Genomic DNA, 18844 nt, shown 5'->3' with positions numbered 1-18844 from the left:
TATAAGTAACATAGCTATGATGTATAATTGGTAGAATTATATTTTATATAATTTTAATTAATAATACTTATATCTAATTATGGACACAGTTCTATATTTGACACATAATCACTTATTCCTTCACTTTTTCAGTACATGTTCACTGAGTATTCCCACTATGGTAGTCACTATTTAAGTCACTAAGATAGAACAGTAAGATACAATTTCCCATGTACTTTTTATTCCAATAGAAACTCAAATGTACAGTAAATAGTAGTAAGCAGTAGGACAGAATAGGATGAAGGGTTTAGTAATGAAAATCCACAGTTAAATCTACTTATTTCTGGAGATGTTTAGGATAAACTAGTGTGTCTTCTTTTCTCATTTTAATGACAGCTCAGTTCTGGGTAAAAATTGTTATCAATTAACAGTTCAAAGGCATATATGATAAATTGTACTATGTTCTAATAAACTTGAATTTCAGATAAACAGTATCATTTCAGTAAAAGCTGAGATACAGAGAATTGAAGTTAAACAAGCCATGGAAGGGGAAAAAAATGTTACTGACATAGAAGTGAATGCCTGGAATTCTAGCACTAAGGAGGCTGAGGCTGTATATAGTGAGGTCAAGGCCAGAACACTATATCTCAAAAATAAGTAAACACATAAATAAATTAATAGATAAAGGAGCAAACAAATGATGCACTCATAAATAAATAAAATGTTGCTTAAGCAAAAGTAAATAGGAAATCTGAATAATTTTGTGTCAGTTGCCACAACCAATGATGTTATAATAAGTATAGTAAAACAACAGCATTTTTCATGTTTTGTGATTTGGAAAATAAAATTCTTTAGGTAGTAGCTAATATGATTTTTGCAGTACTACACCTTTTGACAGTCTCAAGGGGATTCTGTTAAACTACTAAGTATCTTAGATAAACTATTTGATCAAAAATATTTACACTTAAGCATTAGCTGGGAATGTGATTCATTAGCAGAGTGTTTGCCTAGCATGCACATAGATCAGGGTTCAATTGCCAGGACTGTAAATACAAAATAAGAAAAGAAATTTAAATAAAACATTAGTTAAAAAGAAGTATCCTGTGATTAATCAAACAGTAGAATGCTAGATTCAAATCCTTGTCTTCCACAAATTAATATCATGAATTGAGGCAATATTAATAAATTGGGCAAGCATTTTGTAATGATAATCCATTTTTATTGTTGAGAACAAAATGATTTAGCCAAAAAAATCTCTAATACTTTTTCATGCATTGTATAAATTCAAGAAATGGACATTATTTTTTAAGTTAAAACTGTAACTCAAATAGTATAATTACTTAGAAGCACAAAATCAAAGCTCTACAAAATAAACACCAGCAAATGGGTTCTTATGAGACAGGGCATAGAGTGGGGTATGAATGAAGAGGTTGAGGGGGAGGGATACAGTCATTTCAATGTATCCTACAAAATTCAAAAAAAAAATAAGAGAGGGGTAAGTAGAGTTTGAGAATGTTAAAAAGGATAATCAAGATTAGTTGTATTTATAAATTGGTGTAGAAATCATGACAATCTTCAATTAAATCTAAATTCTGTGCTATTGTAATTAATTGTTACATAAATACCATGAATTAGTATTTTATATACTGATGTCTGTTTTGGTTTTCAAAGCACCAATTGTTTATTCTCAACATTTATTTGCTTGTACTGATTACTAGAAAGTAAATCCAAGACCAAGATATTGTAAGATTTCAACAAACATTTGAAAAATGTATAAATGATTAAAGAAAAAGTCAAATTTCTTTCAAAATAAATCAGTAGAGTATAAAAAGGAATATGTATCTTTGTGAATGACGTGTCTAAGATATTTTCTAGCAATATTTTATGACTCTCTTCTATTTAAAAATATATGGACAAGGGCAGAAAGGCTACCTTTATTCATATATTTTCGGGGAAAGTATAACAGATTTAAAAAAAGTATAAGCAATTTAAAAAATACACAGAACCTCACAAATTTATATCAACTTCATTTCTTTCTACAATATTCATAACTGGTCTGTTCTAAGGTCTAAAACTTTAAGGGAATGTACTGGTGATTTTAGTAATTACAAGACTTCAAGTTTTTATAAACACGTAAGTTTCTCCTAAATAAAATAAACCCAAGATAAGGACTCAAATGATTTTTCTTTCTTGCTATAGTTTCTAATATATTTCTAAGGTGATTTTTTTTTGCTTTGTATGTCCCTCCCCCACGGTATAGCCCATGTTTTCAGTGTATTTGATGTTGGTATAATTTTGGGGGGGGCAAGGGAAAAAACAAAATCTTTAAATAAGGATACAGGTGGACCCATTGCAACAATGAAATGTACAAAATGCGAGGTCAAAAAACGAACTTTACAACTTTGGCGCGGGGCTGGGGGTTGGGGGATGAGAGGCCAGGAATGGTAAGGGGAAACGAAGGAGGAGGCAACAATGCTTGATAAGAAATTACTCATTACCTTGCTCATGTAATTGTAACTCCTCTGTATGGTATTTTCACAATAAAAATATTAATTAAAAAAAGTTAATTTTGAGAAAATAGTCTCACTTTAATGGTAGAAGGAGGGAACATTATAGTTAACATTTTGTTCCAGATGCTCAGAATAAGAGGACAAGTCACATCATTCACTCAAACCTCCAATTCCCCAAACTAATAGTGCTTGGAAAGAGGCGAAGGGAATACACAGAGTTTGAACCTCACCCTAAAGGCTAATAGAAGATAGTTCTGTCAAACTCCTTCAAGCAGGAAAGGCCCTGAGCACCACTCAGGCCCCAAATCAAACCTAGGGACTCTTTAGGCGTGCTGCATCATTTGACCTCCACATCACCGAAGGACACAGGAAGGATGGAAGGAATAGTTTCTGAAATGGTTAGGAAATAGATTTAAAAGGTTTTGTGAATCAGCATCCACCACATTGTGAAAGAAAGAAAGAAAAAAAATATATCCGTATTTTTAAAAAGGAAGAAAGTAATGCTTATAACACACTAGTCTTGAATTGTAACAAGATTAGCTGAGACACTTGAGGTCATTAGTCCTTTTTGTTTTCACTTTAGAAGAGGGTTATGTTAAATGAGATCATTGAGTGAATCAGTAAATCTGCTGACTGTAGTGAGGAATTTGTGAGAGTGAGCATAGTGTATTCTGAGATCCAATTATACATGGAGAAGTTTAAGCATGCTGCACTGGAGCTGATACTGTGAAAAAGAAAGTATCAACATTATGCTGGGAGTGTTCACTTAATACTTAACCTCGGGGCAAATACTTAAGCAGCAACTAAGCAATTCAGAAGTACATGAAAAATAAAAGCAAAACAAAAAAGTACCGTAAATAAAATGTAAGATTTGATGTTTGTGTTCACAACATTTTGAATGCTATGCAAGGAAATTATTGTATTTCCTTTTGTTGATTTCAGCAGGTTTTCTGATTAGTTGACCATTTGACAATTTAAAAAGTACATACAATATTACTACCTACACAGACTGTGTAAAGCGTGTGGAGTGTTTTGTATTGTATTTTTTGAAAAAAATGTTACAATTATTTTTTCAGAAAAAAGAGGCAAATAAAATGTCTGATATTCAAACAGACTTCATGTTTCTAAACTTTTAAAATGTTACTGTTTCATTCATGAAAATTCCACACAGGTTCTGTTCATTTATTATTATATTGTTCAATTCATTATTGCATCTCCAGTTCATCAGGTCAAATTTGTTTAGAAATATTGTCCTACAAGGTCTTTATCTAAATAGCTATTACCAATATCACTAATAAAAGCCAGAATTTCTCATTTATCTAATATCAGGAATGCCGAAACTCCTGGGAACTGCTTATCTGTCAGACTATATTAACTGCAGACATGATGCTTTACTAGCATTATCACTTTTGGATATATATTTCTGTGCTACAGAAGCAAGAATCAGAGACAAAACAAGGGAAGGGGGAAGAGAGAATTAAGACTTCACACCCCATCTAGAAATTATGGGGCCAGTGTCTAACTCAATTTCTCTTCTTCTGAACCTTGTATTCTTCAGGTCCCAACAGACTGTAAAATACTTTCATACTCCTACCTTTCTTGAACAATAAGCAAACTAAAGCACCAAAAAGCTTTCTGATTGTGCTAGCAAGACATAAAAATTGATAAAATATAGGCCAATTTCTCTTCCCTTTTTATTATGCTTCTTCTTGCTAGTCAAGATTTTACTGCCTGTGGAGTATTGGTATTTCTCCTCAAAATACCTGAACTTCTTATTTTAAATCATAATCTTCTACTGCACAATAGTTATGACTTAGGAGAGATTACTGAAGAGTTACTGTTAGATATTCTATACCTATTTCTTAAGCAGCTTAAATCAGACCTCAACATTATCTTCTGAATGAAGACTTTCTTTGACTTCATTTTAAAATATGTTTCCCTTCTTTTAAAAAAAGGCTTTGATGAAAGAATTTCATTGAGGCATCATTGCTGTATGGGAGAATGCAACTTTTTTTTTTTTTGCTAGGTAGGACACTGCATCTATTTGCTGTCCCTAGATATGGTTTCATAATCTTTACAGTATGCAAAGTCAAAATGTGTATCTTATAATACACAAAATATCAAAATATAAAGTATTCTCTTCCTTAATGGAAGCAATTTATTTTTTTATTCATTAAAAGTGTTAAAAAGAAACAAACTTATTACATTTTGTTATGGTGCTTCTAACGGGAAAAAAATAAAATAGTTTCTCTGTTGAATGCTCAGGCATGATACAATACCTGTTCATGTCAAAAGACAAAAAAAAGAGATGAAAAAATCAATAAAACCAATACTTACAATTTAAGAATTTCATGGTTTAATTCATTCCTTCTAATGAACATTAAAAAATTGTTATTTTACTTTTACCCAGGCAGTTTATTTGCCAAGGTAAACTGGAAAATCCAAAAACCTACAGTATATTATCCTTTATAGATCAGAATGTAAGTTAAGATATTGTCAATTCCAAGAAATGGAGGAATTTCTAGACAGAAAGAATAAATCTGTAAAAGTCTAAAAAAACAAAATCCCCAAATCAAACAAACACTAGTCTTTCAAACAATCCTAAAATGATCACTCCTATTCAATATCGCCAGTGTCTGGGTGCAAAGGTCAATCCTGCACGAATTTTACATTCTTCTTAGGTTACAACTCTAATATATCTTTAATTATACCTGTAAAACTCTCCAAATAACTGGTACTAAATAACATAGTATTTATTTTATTTAAAAACTTACAAGTTTTATTCCCTTACAATGTTGGTTGAACATAAAAGCACAATTAAAAAACTAGTCATAGTAAATCCCCAGCAACTGTAAAAAGAGCCATAAATCTTTATTTATTTAGTTTATTTTACCATCTTTAATACTTCTTTCTATCTCTAAGCATGCAAAATCAATATTCCTTAGGGGAAAAAAAAACTTTCCTATATATGTCTACAGGAGTATACAAAATGAAGTGTAGTAACCAATGATTCATCACACAAACCCTATCTACTTTTCTTCAAAGAAGCAAGAAATTAAAATATTAGGAAGTCAAATCTCACATATCTTTTCTTGTACAGTTCTTGACATGACAGACTTGAAGCCAGTATTATTAGTCAACTCTCAGGTTTTATAAAAATGGCTAACATGAACACTATGCCATGAAGTTGGAAGTATTTGATGTTTTCTTAACAAATAGTAATCTGTAAAAGTCTGTGAAGTCCCTACTCTTAATCTCTTACCCATTTCATGGGTGAGGCAATGTGGGCAGAATGACATTGTGATATTTTCTATTTATATAATTAGTTAATGCACTTCTCCTAAGTCCCTCGCCATGCATTTAAAGTGTATTGTGGTTATAATAAGTGTATGTATTTGCTAGAGTATAAATTGTAGACCTTAAAGCTCTAAAGAGAAGTTTAATCTTACTTTATCTCAATCTCTCTTTGAATCTCTCATTATAAGGGTACAGTTTCCATTGAACTGGTTAAATTTTAAAAGCTATTAATCTCATCTTGAAAGCAAATATTTAAAATAGAGGAATGCATAAAAATCATAAAATATAGTGGATAATTTTGATACACCAAAGAAACACAAAAAATGAAATAAAAACTTCAATAAGAACTTTCAGAAAAGTAGTCAATATCAACAAAATGTCATCATTCAATGTGTGGCAAAACACTTATTATGTGATATATATATATGTCTATATGTGTATATATATATAAGATGGTGATGTGATATATATGTATATGTACATATAAGATGGTCAGTTGTAATTTTACGTAAATAATGGATAAGATCCAGTGGCATTATGTCCTATATATTCGACGATATTGCAATGTTCAGAATGTAACTAAACCATAAAATATTACATATGTATGTAATTCAAATTTAACTGATCATCCTGTATTTCATCTGGTAATCTCATTTAATTTTTTTCATTTTATTTTATTTTATTTGTGAACATACTGTACAGAAGGGTTACAATTACATGGGCAGGATAATGCGTACATTTCTAATCAAGCATTGCAGCCTCCTCCTTTGTTTACCCTTCACATCCCTTCCCAGCCTCCCCCTCATCCCCCCACCCAATCCTCCCCATTCCCCCTCTCCCCCCTTCCCCCCCAACGTTGTAAAGCTCCATTTCGACATGACAACTTGTATTTCTCATTGTTGCAACAGGTCCACCTGTATCCTTAAACGACTTGTTTTTAGCCATCTCCTCCACAAGTTATACTGACATTAAATAGAGAAAGCAGGGGTTATACTGTGGGGGAGGAACATACAAAGCAACAAAGAAATAATCTTATAAATGCATTAGAAACAAATGCATGAAAGAAAAAAACATTAAAATACATATCTAAGGGTTCATTTTCCTAACATCACATTATCTGACCTTTTCCGCTTGACTCATACATATACTATATATTGCAAATAAGGGAAACCATGGGATCTATGTTTCTTTGGGCCTGGCTTACTTCACTTAATATAATTTTTTCCAAGTTTTTCCATTTCCTAACAAATTTTTTTAAAAACCTAGGTATCCATGTACTTTGAGTCATCCTAATCTGAATAATTTTTGATCTAGGAACAAGAATTAATGTTAAAATAACATAAGTATACATTTCACATGTATTAGAAAAAAGTTACAATTTCTTCAAGATTTCATTATAAGACATTAGATAATGGAATTTATTCAATCCTGATATACATGTAAATATATAGTTGTTTTAGGAGCATGAATCCTTTATTATTATTTAGTTCCAGTATTCTTATTTTATAACTTCAAGTTTAAGTTAAAAAAACACACACTAATTTTATACTTCTAAGAACTACTGTACCTAGTAAGCTCTTTACTTTGGCACATAGCTAATTTGCATACACATATATCACTTTTTACTGGTTTCAAATTGTAAGTACAAAAGTACAAAGAATATTTTTTTCTTCCCTAAGGTAGATCACATATTTGCGGTTAAGTAAACACTATTCTTCTTTTTTGCTTCTTAAAGAATAAATCACATAAAAAAAAAATCTTTGGAAAAGCAGCACACCAAGGAAGCTGACATTACACTTTATTTTCACTAGGAGGCACATTGTTACTACAGATTATTCTTCTAATACCAAGCACTTAATATTTGGCAACACAAAAGAATTTCAAACACAATCAGATTTTTACTAGTAGTTTTTATCTTTCAAAGAAATATATGTATTCAAAGATGATTATTTATCATGAGCAATAGAAGTCAAACTTAAATTTGATACATCTAAATAAAACCTTCCAGAAGAAGATATTTCCTTCATGCTAACTATATTAAATAATACAGGAAATATACTTCAGTCATTTTTTCAAAATAATGAAATGGTAATAATGCACAAGAAATATACAAATTTCTTAGATAGTATTCAATAAGAAAAATTATTTCAACTAAGGCAATGAAGTTCCTGGACCAAAAAATAAATGTGTCTTCCTAAATAAATTTTCTAAGTTTTTGTAACTCATGATCATTGAAAATTATTTATTACATATGAGAAATACTTTTAAGTCTTACCTAAATTTTCTAAAGACAAAATTTCTTCGCAATTTGACAAAAATATTTTTAGAATCTATTTTCTTTTTTCAGTGGCATAGTAATAAATTCAGAAGGTATATTTTTAATTTTAAAACTATTATTAACTAGTTAAGGCTTTTTTTTTCCTACACCTGTTCATCATCTATTAATGATATCTAAAAGCAACAATCTGTAACTGAGCCTGAATTATGTTGCAGCCTGTTTTTCTGGAGTGAAGGTGTAGTCTGCTTCCACAGTCTGTTATTAATCACAATACTATGTTACTTCCAAAACTCACTAATAATTGTGTACAAAACTCAAATATCTAAAAGTTTTCCAATACTTTTCCAACAATACCATTTTAATTTTGCAATCTTTTCCTAATGTTCTTTGCCATTTTTTCTGACTAACTGATAAGTTTTGTAAAGATTTCCTTGAATTCACTGTCATTTTGCTAAATCAGTTAAGATAATTTTAAGTTCATTTGCTGAGCAAATGACCTCAAAGTAGATTTAAACAAAAACTTTAAATTTCTTTTCAGTTTACTTATAATGATATCCAATTTGCCAGCATAAGCAACATAGCAATTTCCCTAGAATTCCTGGCTCCCAAGCAGGTGTCAATAAATATAGACCAAAATCATCAACCAACATGTATCAAAACTATATATAGTCACAAATAATTCACAATTTATCTCATGCAAATTCTGAAGTGCAAGACAGATTAAGCTCTTTTGTACACGGTTAAGCAGCAGAAAATCCTTTATTTTTTAATTAATTAATTATTATTGTTGTTACTGTGAAAATACTGTACAGAGGGGTTAGTTACAATTACATGAGCAAGGTAATGAGCACATTTCTTATCAAGCATTGTTGCCTCCTCCTTTGTTTCCCCTTATCATCCCTGGCCTCCCATCTCCCCTCTCCTTTCCCTCTCCGCCAAAGTTGTAAAATTTGTTTTTCGACATTGCATCTTGAACATCTCATTGTTGCAATGGGTCCACTTGTATCCCTATTTAAACAATTTGTTTTTCCCTTCCCCCCAAAAAAATTATACCAACATCAAATACAGTGAAAACAGGGGTTATACCGTGAGGGAGGGACATACAAAGCAACAAATCATCTTATAAATATATTAGAAACAATAGCAAGAAAGAAAAACAATCTGAGTCTTATCTTGGGGTTCATAGGTCCCATGGTTTCCCTCAATTGGAAAAACTTGTATATGTCTGAGACAAGCAGATATGGTCAGACAAGTTGATGTTAGGAGAAATGAACCCCAAGATGAGAAAATCCTTTAAAATAACATTTAAATACATGCAAGCCATAAAATAATTCATGAATCTCAATAGAACAAGATTAAGACTTTAATTCGGAATTAATGGTAATAACCTGCCACTATTCTGATCATACAATTGTTTGTTGATATCATTTTTCATAAATTATCATAAATTTTACTCTCAATCTACTTATATTTTAATTTAAAAAGTTTTCTATTTCAAATACCCTTACCATTTTTCCTGGCATTAATGGTTTGTAATCATGTTGATGAGTTAACTTCTTAACAAAATATGATTTACTGATGTTTAACAATGGAATGAGTCTGTGCCTGATGAAAACAAAAAACAATATAATAAAAGCAGTGTATGTGTGCAGCTTATGAGACAGAGGGCCGTGTGTGTTTCAGGATACGGATGTGCCTAGAATATAGAGGTGCTCTTTATCTGGTTGACAAAGGAATATCTTCCTGCCCTAACTTAAATGACTCCAGTGTACTACAAGAAGAGCAGAGTGGAAGTAAATGACTTTATTGCTAATTTCCAGAGTGAAGGTTTGAAACATATATATATATATATATATTATATATATATATATATATATATATATATATATACTTAAGTATCTTTTGTGGAAGCAATTATCAATACCGGTTCTTAAAAATGTGTAAGTAATTATGCAAAAATTCTACTTATTTTCATCTGCACCATTGGTAACATATTTAAATGTAAAAAATTATTATATATAAAAAACATCTGCCTGTACTTTATAAAGAAAACTATACAGTAACGGAAAAATATGAAGTGCAATTTCATGAACTTCATATCCATGCATGCATTCCTATCAGTTTCTAACTATATTTAAAATTGATGTTTTAGAAATTTTAAAGCGTATAACAAATCATCATTTTATAGTAACCATCCAAGAATCATCCAATGCCAACATCAATCAATGTTTTATTGATTAAACTAGTTCACCATATAGTAGTAATAATGATTATTATTATTATTAATACTACTACTTTGCTAGACTATGACTCTTTGTTCCTTCTGGTTAAAAGACATTACATGGAACATTATTCTATTTGAAGTCAACACTTTGGGTTGAATGTTGTAATACATTGAATCGTTTTCCATGAGTAATTAGGTGTGAATTGTGAACACTTCTTAAATGAGGCTTGACTTTAGGACTTTCCTTGTCTTTTCCCGTTTGTCAGCTTGCCCAGTGCTATTACACAGGATGAAGAATCACTGTTTTAGTAGATAGTTATATTGGATGAAGTTCTGGCTAAAAGCAGTTTAGCTTAACCATACAGTAAAGGCTAGTCAAGATATTTTTTGTCTCTCTGCTTCTCTTTTTCTGTGATTGGAAAATTCACATGTGATCTTCCATGTTGTAGGCTTAGGAGAAAGAGGATAAATATGGATAAAATTTTTCTCTAGTCTAAATTATAATTTTTTTGTTCATTTGGTCTAGCTCAATTCACCAATCATTAATGTGCCAATTTTATCTCATTCTTGTTTAATTTTTTGTTTTTCCTCCCTCTATATATTCTTATACATATTCATATATATTATTATTATATATGTGTGTTCATATATATGTTGATTATATATATATATATATATATTCTTTGGGAACATCAGAAGAAAATACAGTTAATGGTAGTTGTATCTCATTCAAGTATTCAAAATATCTCTTGACAATTTAATAGATGGAAATAAGATGATTGTTTCTAACATGTTTTTCTACCAGTGAATTTCCCATAGAATATTCACCAAATTACCTAGAATTTGTTGTAAAGCAAAAACCACACATTCATTTAGTATACATTTAAATTAGCGTCTGTACTTAAACACAAATTGCTTTACATGTAAGATACATTTAGTAATGTATCATTCCTTGTATGGGACCCAACAGAGAAATACCAATTTAAGTGGGCAAATGTGCACTCTATGATTGCTGCTATGATAATGATTGTATTTGTAAAATGAGGTGGTATATTTGTTTCTCTAAAATGATACTCTTAAGCTAGATTTGGGCTGAACAGAAACATAATTTAAGATACAAAATATTTGTGGTTATAACCCTCATTTTGTCCATATATATAGTTAATATATCCTAAAAGTTGCATTTGTTTTCTAATTGAATATTATAAAATTCCTAATCTATTTAGAATATTACTCAAACATCAACTTTTAAAACTCATCTCACTCTGACATGTTATATGCTTCTAAAATATTTCATCATACTGGCTATAAGGAAAACAGTACAATATGGTTACAGGCAAGTAAAAATTATTTACCTATATATATATATAAATACACATATATTATTACCAGTTTGAAGTTTACTCTATAAAATATATTTGATAACTCTGAAGACTAGTCCTGAAACAATATTTGATAATAATTAAAATGCAAATATTTTTCTCTTGGTTTCAATACAAGCCCAAATAAAAGATTTAAATACTCTCGTATATTTCCAAAAAGTCTGTTCATAAACTGGTTTGACACTTTTACTTAATATAGTCTACAAATGTTTAAAATTGAGAAGAGAAATTTGTCAACTAGGAAAAAAATCTAGAAATAACTATATAAATGCTATCTATCCTAATATTCCCACCTACTACAATGAAATGTTAGCTTAAAGGAACCACTTAGATTTTACTGGGGCTTATACTGATTCATGTCTAAAAATCAATATGAAATAAAATCAAGAGGAATAAAAAAGTTTATAAGCTCTCCTAAATTTACCAAATGCAAGGTGATTTCTTTGGAGATAGTGTACCTAGATACTGGAGTAAAAAGATGCACTTATGTGTTTCTTATATAACCAGGATATGGGAACTGACAGCAAAACCAGAGCTGGCATAGGGATTCCAAGATCTTTCTAAATGGTTGCTTGTAGTAAACTGAATGGTCTAGTGGTCTAAAAGAATGTGCAAATTTAGCTTCACAGGTTGGTTAATGTAGAAACAGCTACCTAAACCTAGCCCCAGGAGAAAATGTCATTACTGAAGTGAGGTGGAGGGAAAGGATGAGGTACATCTACAATATACCTCTTATGATATACAGAAAGGCACAATTTAAACTTCTGTAAGTTTGAAAACAGCAAAGCTGGATTACTAGAATGAACCTAGTTAAGAAAGTTATTTTACACTTTTTACTTCCTTGTGATATTCCCACTTCAATCATAAAAATGCCAGGGGCACTTTAATGTCTGAAGCAGTAGGAGCTAAATAGCCAGAGAAGTGAGGAAAAGTCACTGCAAGTTCACTTCAGCCAATTGATTTGAAACAAATTCAAGATGAGTTTTTAAAAGAACCAGAAAACATCTTTTTCTTTTTCTCTTTTGTAGATTGTATGTCTTTTTCTGATTGTTAGTTAGCTTTTAGATTCTTAGATATTGCCTGAGTTTTAAGTTCAGTTTCAGTTTCACAGCAATATTGGGAGAAAGGTGGAAAGGTTTCTCCCATAGTCCAAGCCCTAAAGCATGCAAAGACCCCCCAGACTTGATCAGCCACCCTCACAAGGAAATAATTTTTAATTTAAATAAAGAACCTATGCCCTTATTATAGTGTAGACAGTAAAGTATTTTATAGATTTTTTAACATGAAATTGGACTGTGGGTGATTTGATTGGTTCATTCATTCATTCATACATTCATTCACTCTGGACAAAAATCATTGTATAGGTTACTCAAGACTTCCTCCACAGGCTACGGCATTGGGGTATACTTGGATTGAGCAAGGGTCTATGGGGTGAGAAATGGATGTGTAGGGAATAAAGGTGTAACCAAATACATTTTGCTTTCATATAGGTAAAAAGAACAATCCAAACACAATGTATCTATCTCTCTATATATAATATAATACAATGGGTATCTTTCCTTTTCACTTTTATTTCATCACTATTTAAGCCTGTTATTTCTACAAAGGGTTCAATATAGCATTCTGAATGACAATTACATATAAGTTTTGTCACAGGATTTGTGGGCCGTATTTTTAACTGTATGTTTTCTATCTTCTTCTACGTGTTTTCACCTAGGAATTATCGTGGATAGCAGAAGATCTTGGAACAAATGACTTCTTTTGATGGTATTTGTAATCATCTTTGCTCGTTTATATCTTATCAAATAGAAATGTGTGGTGCTAATTTCACAGCTGATATATCAAGCACTTTACACTTTATTCATTTCAAAGAATGTCACGTTAACAACAACACAAAATAAATCATCAGCAAAAAAAAAAAAAAAATTCTGCCCATTTACTTTTATTGCAGGATTACTGTATAAAGGTCAAGTGGACAGCAAACGCAAGTTAAGGAGGTCTGGAAGTTTAGATGGGGACTCACCGGAGTTGGGGTCAGAGTTCCCGTCTGCTTCGGTCCTCTTGTCCGGAGAGGCCTGGTCGTAGAATTCGTCCTGTGGCTGAACCAGAGGAAGAGGGTGTGAGATCAGGGTTCCACTACCCACCGGCTCGTGATCCCCAAGACCACTGTCACTGCAGCTTTCCTGGGAGCCGTCGGGGAGGTGAAAGGTAACACGACGCTGCGACTACAAAGAAGACCACAGGACATGCAGGTTAACACTCGCTCCTCCCAAGCAAAACCTCACGCGCAGCAGACAACAAAATCAAACAAGTCTTTCCACAAATGACACAAAGTAAAATCAAAATATATAAGACCAAGAGCAAAGTTAAAAACAATCATTCACCATTTGTCGTTTATTGGATAATGGCCAACTGGCAAAATACCAAGAAGAATTTCAATATTGAGTAATTCAAGATCATAATATGAATGTAAAGTTTTTTTTCTTTCTTTTCTTTTTTAGTATGACAAGAAAGTCTAAGAGGATATTTATATCAGCCATCAAAAACATACATACATAGATCTAGGAAGAAATAAGTAGCTATCTCATAAATGTTATTGGATGCATCTATAAAGCAGTATTCTATTTCCTTTGAATGAGTAGCAACTATGAAGTAAGTTTTACTGTTAATTTTCTCACTAAGATATTTCCTGCAGTGGACTTCTATTTGTCTGTAAATCAAAATTGGAACAATTTTGTAAAATTATTATTTCATATAACCCATTTGGTGAATTTGCAATCGATATTTATGAAATGAGACCATTTAAAAATAATTACTGAGACATTAGTAAGTTGTTTTACCTCCTAGTCCAGATGTTTCTACTGGCCTTTGCTTTGGGAAATTTTAAAACATTTCAATTGAAAAGTGACTAGAATATTACTTTATAAGTATTTTTACAATGCCATTCTCAGAAGGGAACTATAGCATGGCTTTGGTTACTGCAATAAATATTAGCTTTGTGCACTACAGCACAAACCTCAGATTAGTTTTCTTTGTAGCTGGCATAATCCTTAAAATATTTGAATATTAACTGCTAATGTGAGGTGATATTTGAGGTCTTAGAGAAATAGATGAGAAATATTTATTGGTCCTATAGTGCTGAACTTATGTTCATTGTGTTTTAGTGGCCAAATATCTTATAATGTCATATCATTATGAGACTGCTTTTATTCAGTTGCTATGGCATTATTAACAAATAAACAACATACATAATGTAAAGATGTATAACATGTAATAGAAGCATTTCCTAAAACTGAATGTTTGTACTTTTCAAGAGAAGATTGAAAAATTGCATTTCACAGAAACAGGAATGTACTTAGAAGCAAATGTGATAGTCCTGCCACAACTCAATAAATATGCTTTTATAGACAGAGAATAGCACAGAACCTATTTTCTATGAGTCACTGGTTCAAATCCAGCTCAGAGTCATAATAGAGAAGAGCTGATCCCACTTTATTGCTGTTCAATGACCTGTATGAAATGAGTTGACAGTTCAGTACATTTTTAATGAACTGACACCAACATCACATAAACTATAATCATAAACGGTACTAATTGTGTCTCATGTAGCACATTTCACCTTCATGCACAACTCTTCAGAGCATCATTCTCCTCTCAAAATTTTTTGCCATATACCTAGGTGAGGCCTATCAAAAAGACAAGCCAAATTTGAATGTACTTCTTGTACAATGATCTTGCCCTCACTTTTATTTATCACAGTGTTTTATTTCTCATAAATTTTTCCTGTAGGAGCAATCATTACATTACAGTTGCTATTTCATAAACCCTTAATCTATAGTAGTAGTCTTCTGATGTAGCATCATTTTTAAGAACATTGATCACATTTTCTTTTATACATAACTATCAAACATGCCTTTAAAGTGATTATCCAGCTAAAAAGTCTTGAAATTATCATGGGTGTTATTTCCTGAAGGGTCCACCTTCATTAACTCTCAACTGATGAAAAGAAGCAACATTAAAAAAAAAAGAAAAAGAAAATTAATGCAACAGATTATTCTTTAGTCTTATAAATCATTTATGGAAGCTTCATAAGCCAATGAGAGGTATCTACTTTATTATAGATGAGAAATATTTATTTGTGGCAAGTATAGTAATCATACTTGTTGTTTTAATTATAATGAATTTTCTCATAAAAAGCAGCATGTGTGCACCACTGTCTATGCCTTGAGGCAGCATTTCTTCCTGTGTGGACTTTAAAGTATGTATTTATTGAGCATCTTCTGTATGCAGTGTACTTTGACTGCACTGAAAATAAGAAGCAAGAAATTCCTAAAAGTGTTGCAAAGACAACTGTAATATTCCATCTCACATATATTAAAACTGTGTTGTTTTAACACTTTGTGAGAATAAAAGTAAATATAAATTCAGTGTATGTTTTGTAATGAGACACTAGAAGTAGATTGATATAATGTTCAAACTGCTGTAGCTTGTGAAGTTACTTCTTAATTAATTTGACACAAAAAAGTTTAAGACTTAATTGGCAGAATTGTACCCACTTTATCAAGCTGCTGAGAGGGGAAGGTGCTGATCTATAGGAAGTATGAATTCCAACATGAATATTATAATATGAAGTGAATTGATCAGGCAAATTTATCTTTAGGTTTTCATCACAATAATTGATGTAGGTAGAGAATGAACTATCAAAGGAGATATAAGATAAAATCTGAATAAGTTGAAATGCTGACATCTGAGATGCAGAGAAAGAACATACAACAGGAGATGTGGTTGCCCTTAAGGATTGAACAACACTTGTTTGAATTAAATTGAAGGGAACCAGATGAAAAGGCAGAAGTCATCTGGTTTGGAGCTCTTGTTTAGTAGAGATGACCCAGTTCAAGGTACTTTATCTATGAATGAGTTCCTGGCTATGGAAAAGAAAGATATCATAGGGCCATATTGTATGTCTTACTAAATAAAAGGTGGCTATAATTTGGTAAAGTTAAAACTTCATGTTTAATTACTGTCTTGTTGATGATCAGAAAGTTTTAACTGGTGGTGTATCTTCTCTGGGCTTGGCAGGGAAAGCAAGTATTGTTCTAGAAGAAAATGTGTGAAACAATTTTGACTAATATTGTGCTTGCAAGTCTGCTTAGGGCCTGTTCTCACCGACTAGTCTAGATGATAATGCAGGGTAGCGAAGACAGTCTTATGAGAATTGGAAGAATTGCCCATTATCCATATTTAGAGAGAAAAAGATGGAGAAGTCATTATTTATTGCCTCTGAAAATGTTGTTCCTTGGCTTACACTTATGGAAATACAACTCAATCAGAGTTATAAATTTTGTCCAAACCTCTCTAACTGAACCTGAACACATATGACCCTGAGACTACTTCAGATTTTCCAGAGCCTAGACTCTTATATTTTGTTTTCTAAAATCTATTGCTTACCCAATAAATTTCTCCCTTGGAGAACACCGTCATTATTATTATTATTATTGGCACAGCTTGGTTAATGGTTGAATGTCACATTTGTTTACCTGATTTATCACTGATAGTTTACTCCAGATCCTAGCTGCCCAGCAAAAGAATGGATGGAAAATATCACTACCTAGACTGATTTACACTGTTTTCCATCAGAGAATCTCATGTGAATTCTGACAGAAATTGAACAAGCAAAAAATGTCACATAAACATACATGGCTCTGTCGGGGAGTATGCAACTCTTAAGGGATGGTTTAGAGGAATGATTTGAGGAACCTCTCCCAACAACACTTTATATAAAAATATATACACATATACAGGAGTTTGAGCTCACTAAAGACTTCTTTTTACACTTTACCTGTATATATATATATATATATATATATACATAATTTTAAAGTATTTGTACAAAAGTGTTGCTCCTTAGCAAAGCAGTTTATGAATTTGGTGCATCTTGAACAATATCGCCCCTTGCAGCCTTCCTACCCACCCCTACCAACTCTCCCCATGGCTAACTTATCTTAATTTTAGGATATATATTGATTTTTTTTCCTTAAAATTAACAAAGCAGTTTATGTGTACTATGCATTTCCATCTGTGACACCAGTTTGAAATCTTCACCCCCTCCTTTATATCCTTCCTTTATATTTCTCAAGTCTGTTGTATATAAAATGAATTCTTGGCCTGCATTCTCCCCCTATATCCCCTTCATACTTCTCCCCTCTCTACTTGGCCCCACTCACCCCTTTTATAAATACCCATTTCCTGGTACATATTTTACTGGGCTTTGACTGAGTCTTTTAAAGAATTGGTCCCGTAGTTCCCCTTATCTGTAATAACTAGTATATATCTAGGACAAGCAGAAGAGGTCAAAAGCTGTATACATATGACCATATAATCTGATCCTTAGTGAGATGAACCCCAACATAGGGACTCAAGAGATTTATATCTTTCTTGTTGTTCTTTTTAATGTATTTATAATGTACTCTGTGATTTTTCTGTTGTTTCTTTTGATGTTCTTCCCCCATGATAAAACCCCTGTTGTCACTGATTTTTATTCTAGTGTCTGGCATCTTGTATACACATTTTTCTAATTTGGGGAGGGGAAGAGAAATAACAAAATGCTGAAATAAGGATACAGGATGACCCACTGTAACAATGACTTTCACAAGACACTATGTTGAAAATGAACTTTACAACCTTGTGGCGGGGAGGGGGGGAGCACTAAGGGAGAAGTAGGGGAGGTAGGGAGGAAAGGGATAGTAGGGAAAAACAAAGAGGGGGTAACATTGCTCAATATGAAATGGACTCATTACCTTGCTCATGTAACTGCAACCCCTCTGTACAATATATTTACAATAAATTATATATTTTTTTAAAAAAGGAAAAAATGTTATTTGTGCTCTCCTTAGAGTCTATTATACTTCAGTTAATTCACTTGTAAGCTTGCTTACTACCCACTGTGTTTATTTGTGGATTTATAGAAACATTCTACCACAAATGAGAGAACCTGTAAGCTATGTTTCTCTGATTCTAGGTTACTTCACTTAATATAATTTTTTCCAAGTCTTTCCTTTTCCTTATACATGATACACAATCATTCTTGATGGATGAGTGGAATGCCATTGTGTATATGTACTACATTTTCTTTACCATTTTGTTTGTTGAGGGGCTTCTTGGGTGACTTAGGCTT

The 18844-nt window shown here is 31.9% G+C and overlaps 1 protein-coding gene across 1 annotated transcript in view; it reads right to left on the bottom strand.

The window, feature by feature from the left end:
- Pcdh9 (protocadherin 9) overlaps positions 1-18844 on the bottom strand; it is an 885074-nt gene that overhangs the window by 291705 nt on the left and 574525 nt on the right. The window contains exon 4 of the mRNA XM_013032867.1: positions 13694-13895. Coding sequence (XP_012888321.1) covers positions 13694-13895 — 202 coding nt within the window. The remainder of the gene's footprint in view (positions 1-13693; positions 13896-18844) is intronic.

The sequence above is a fragment of the Dipodomys ordii genome, unplaced genomic scaffold (assembly GCF_000151885.1).
Source record: "Dipodomys ordii isolate 6190 unplaced genomic scaffold, Dord_2.0 Scaffold1, whole genome shotgun sequence".
Lineage (NCBI taxonomy): Eukaryota > Metazoa > Chordata > Mammalia > Rodentia > Heteromyidae > Dipodomys > Dipodomys ordii.
The sequence above is the reverse complement of the archived record's forward strand: the minus strand, read 5'-3'. Positions and strand labels throughout refer to the sequence as shown.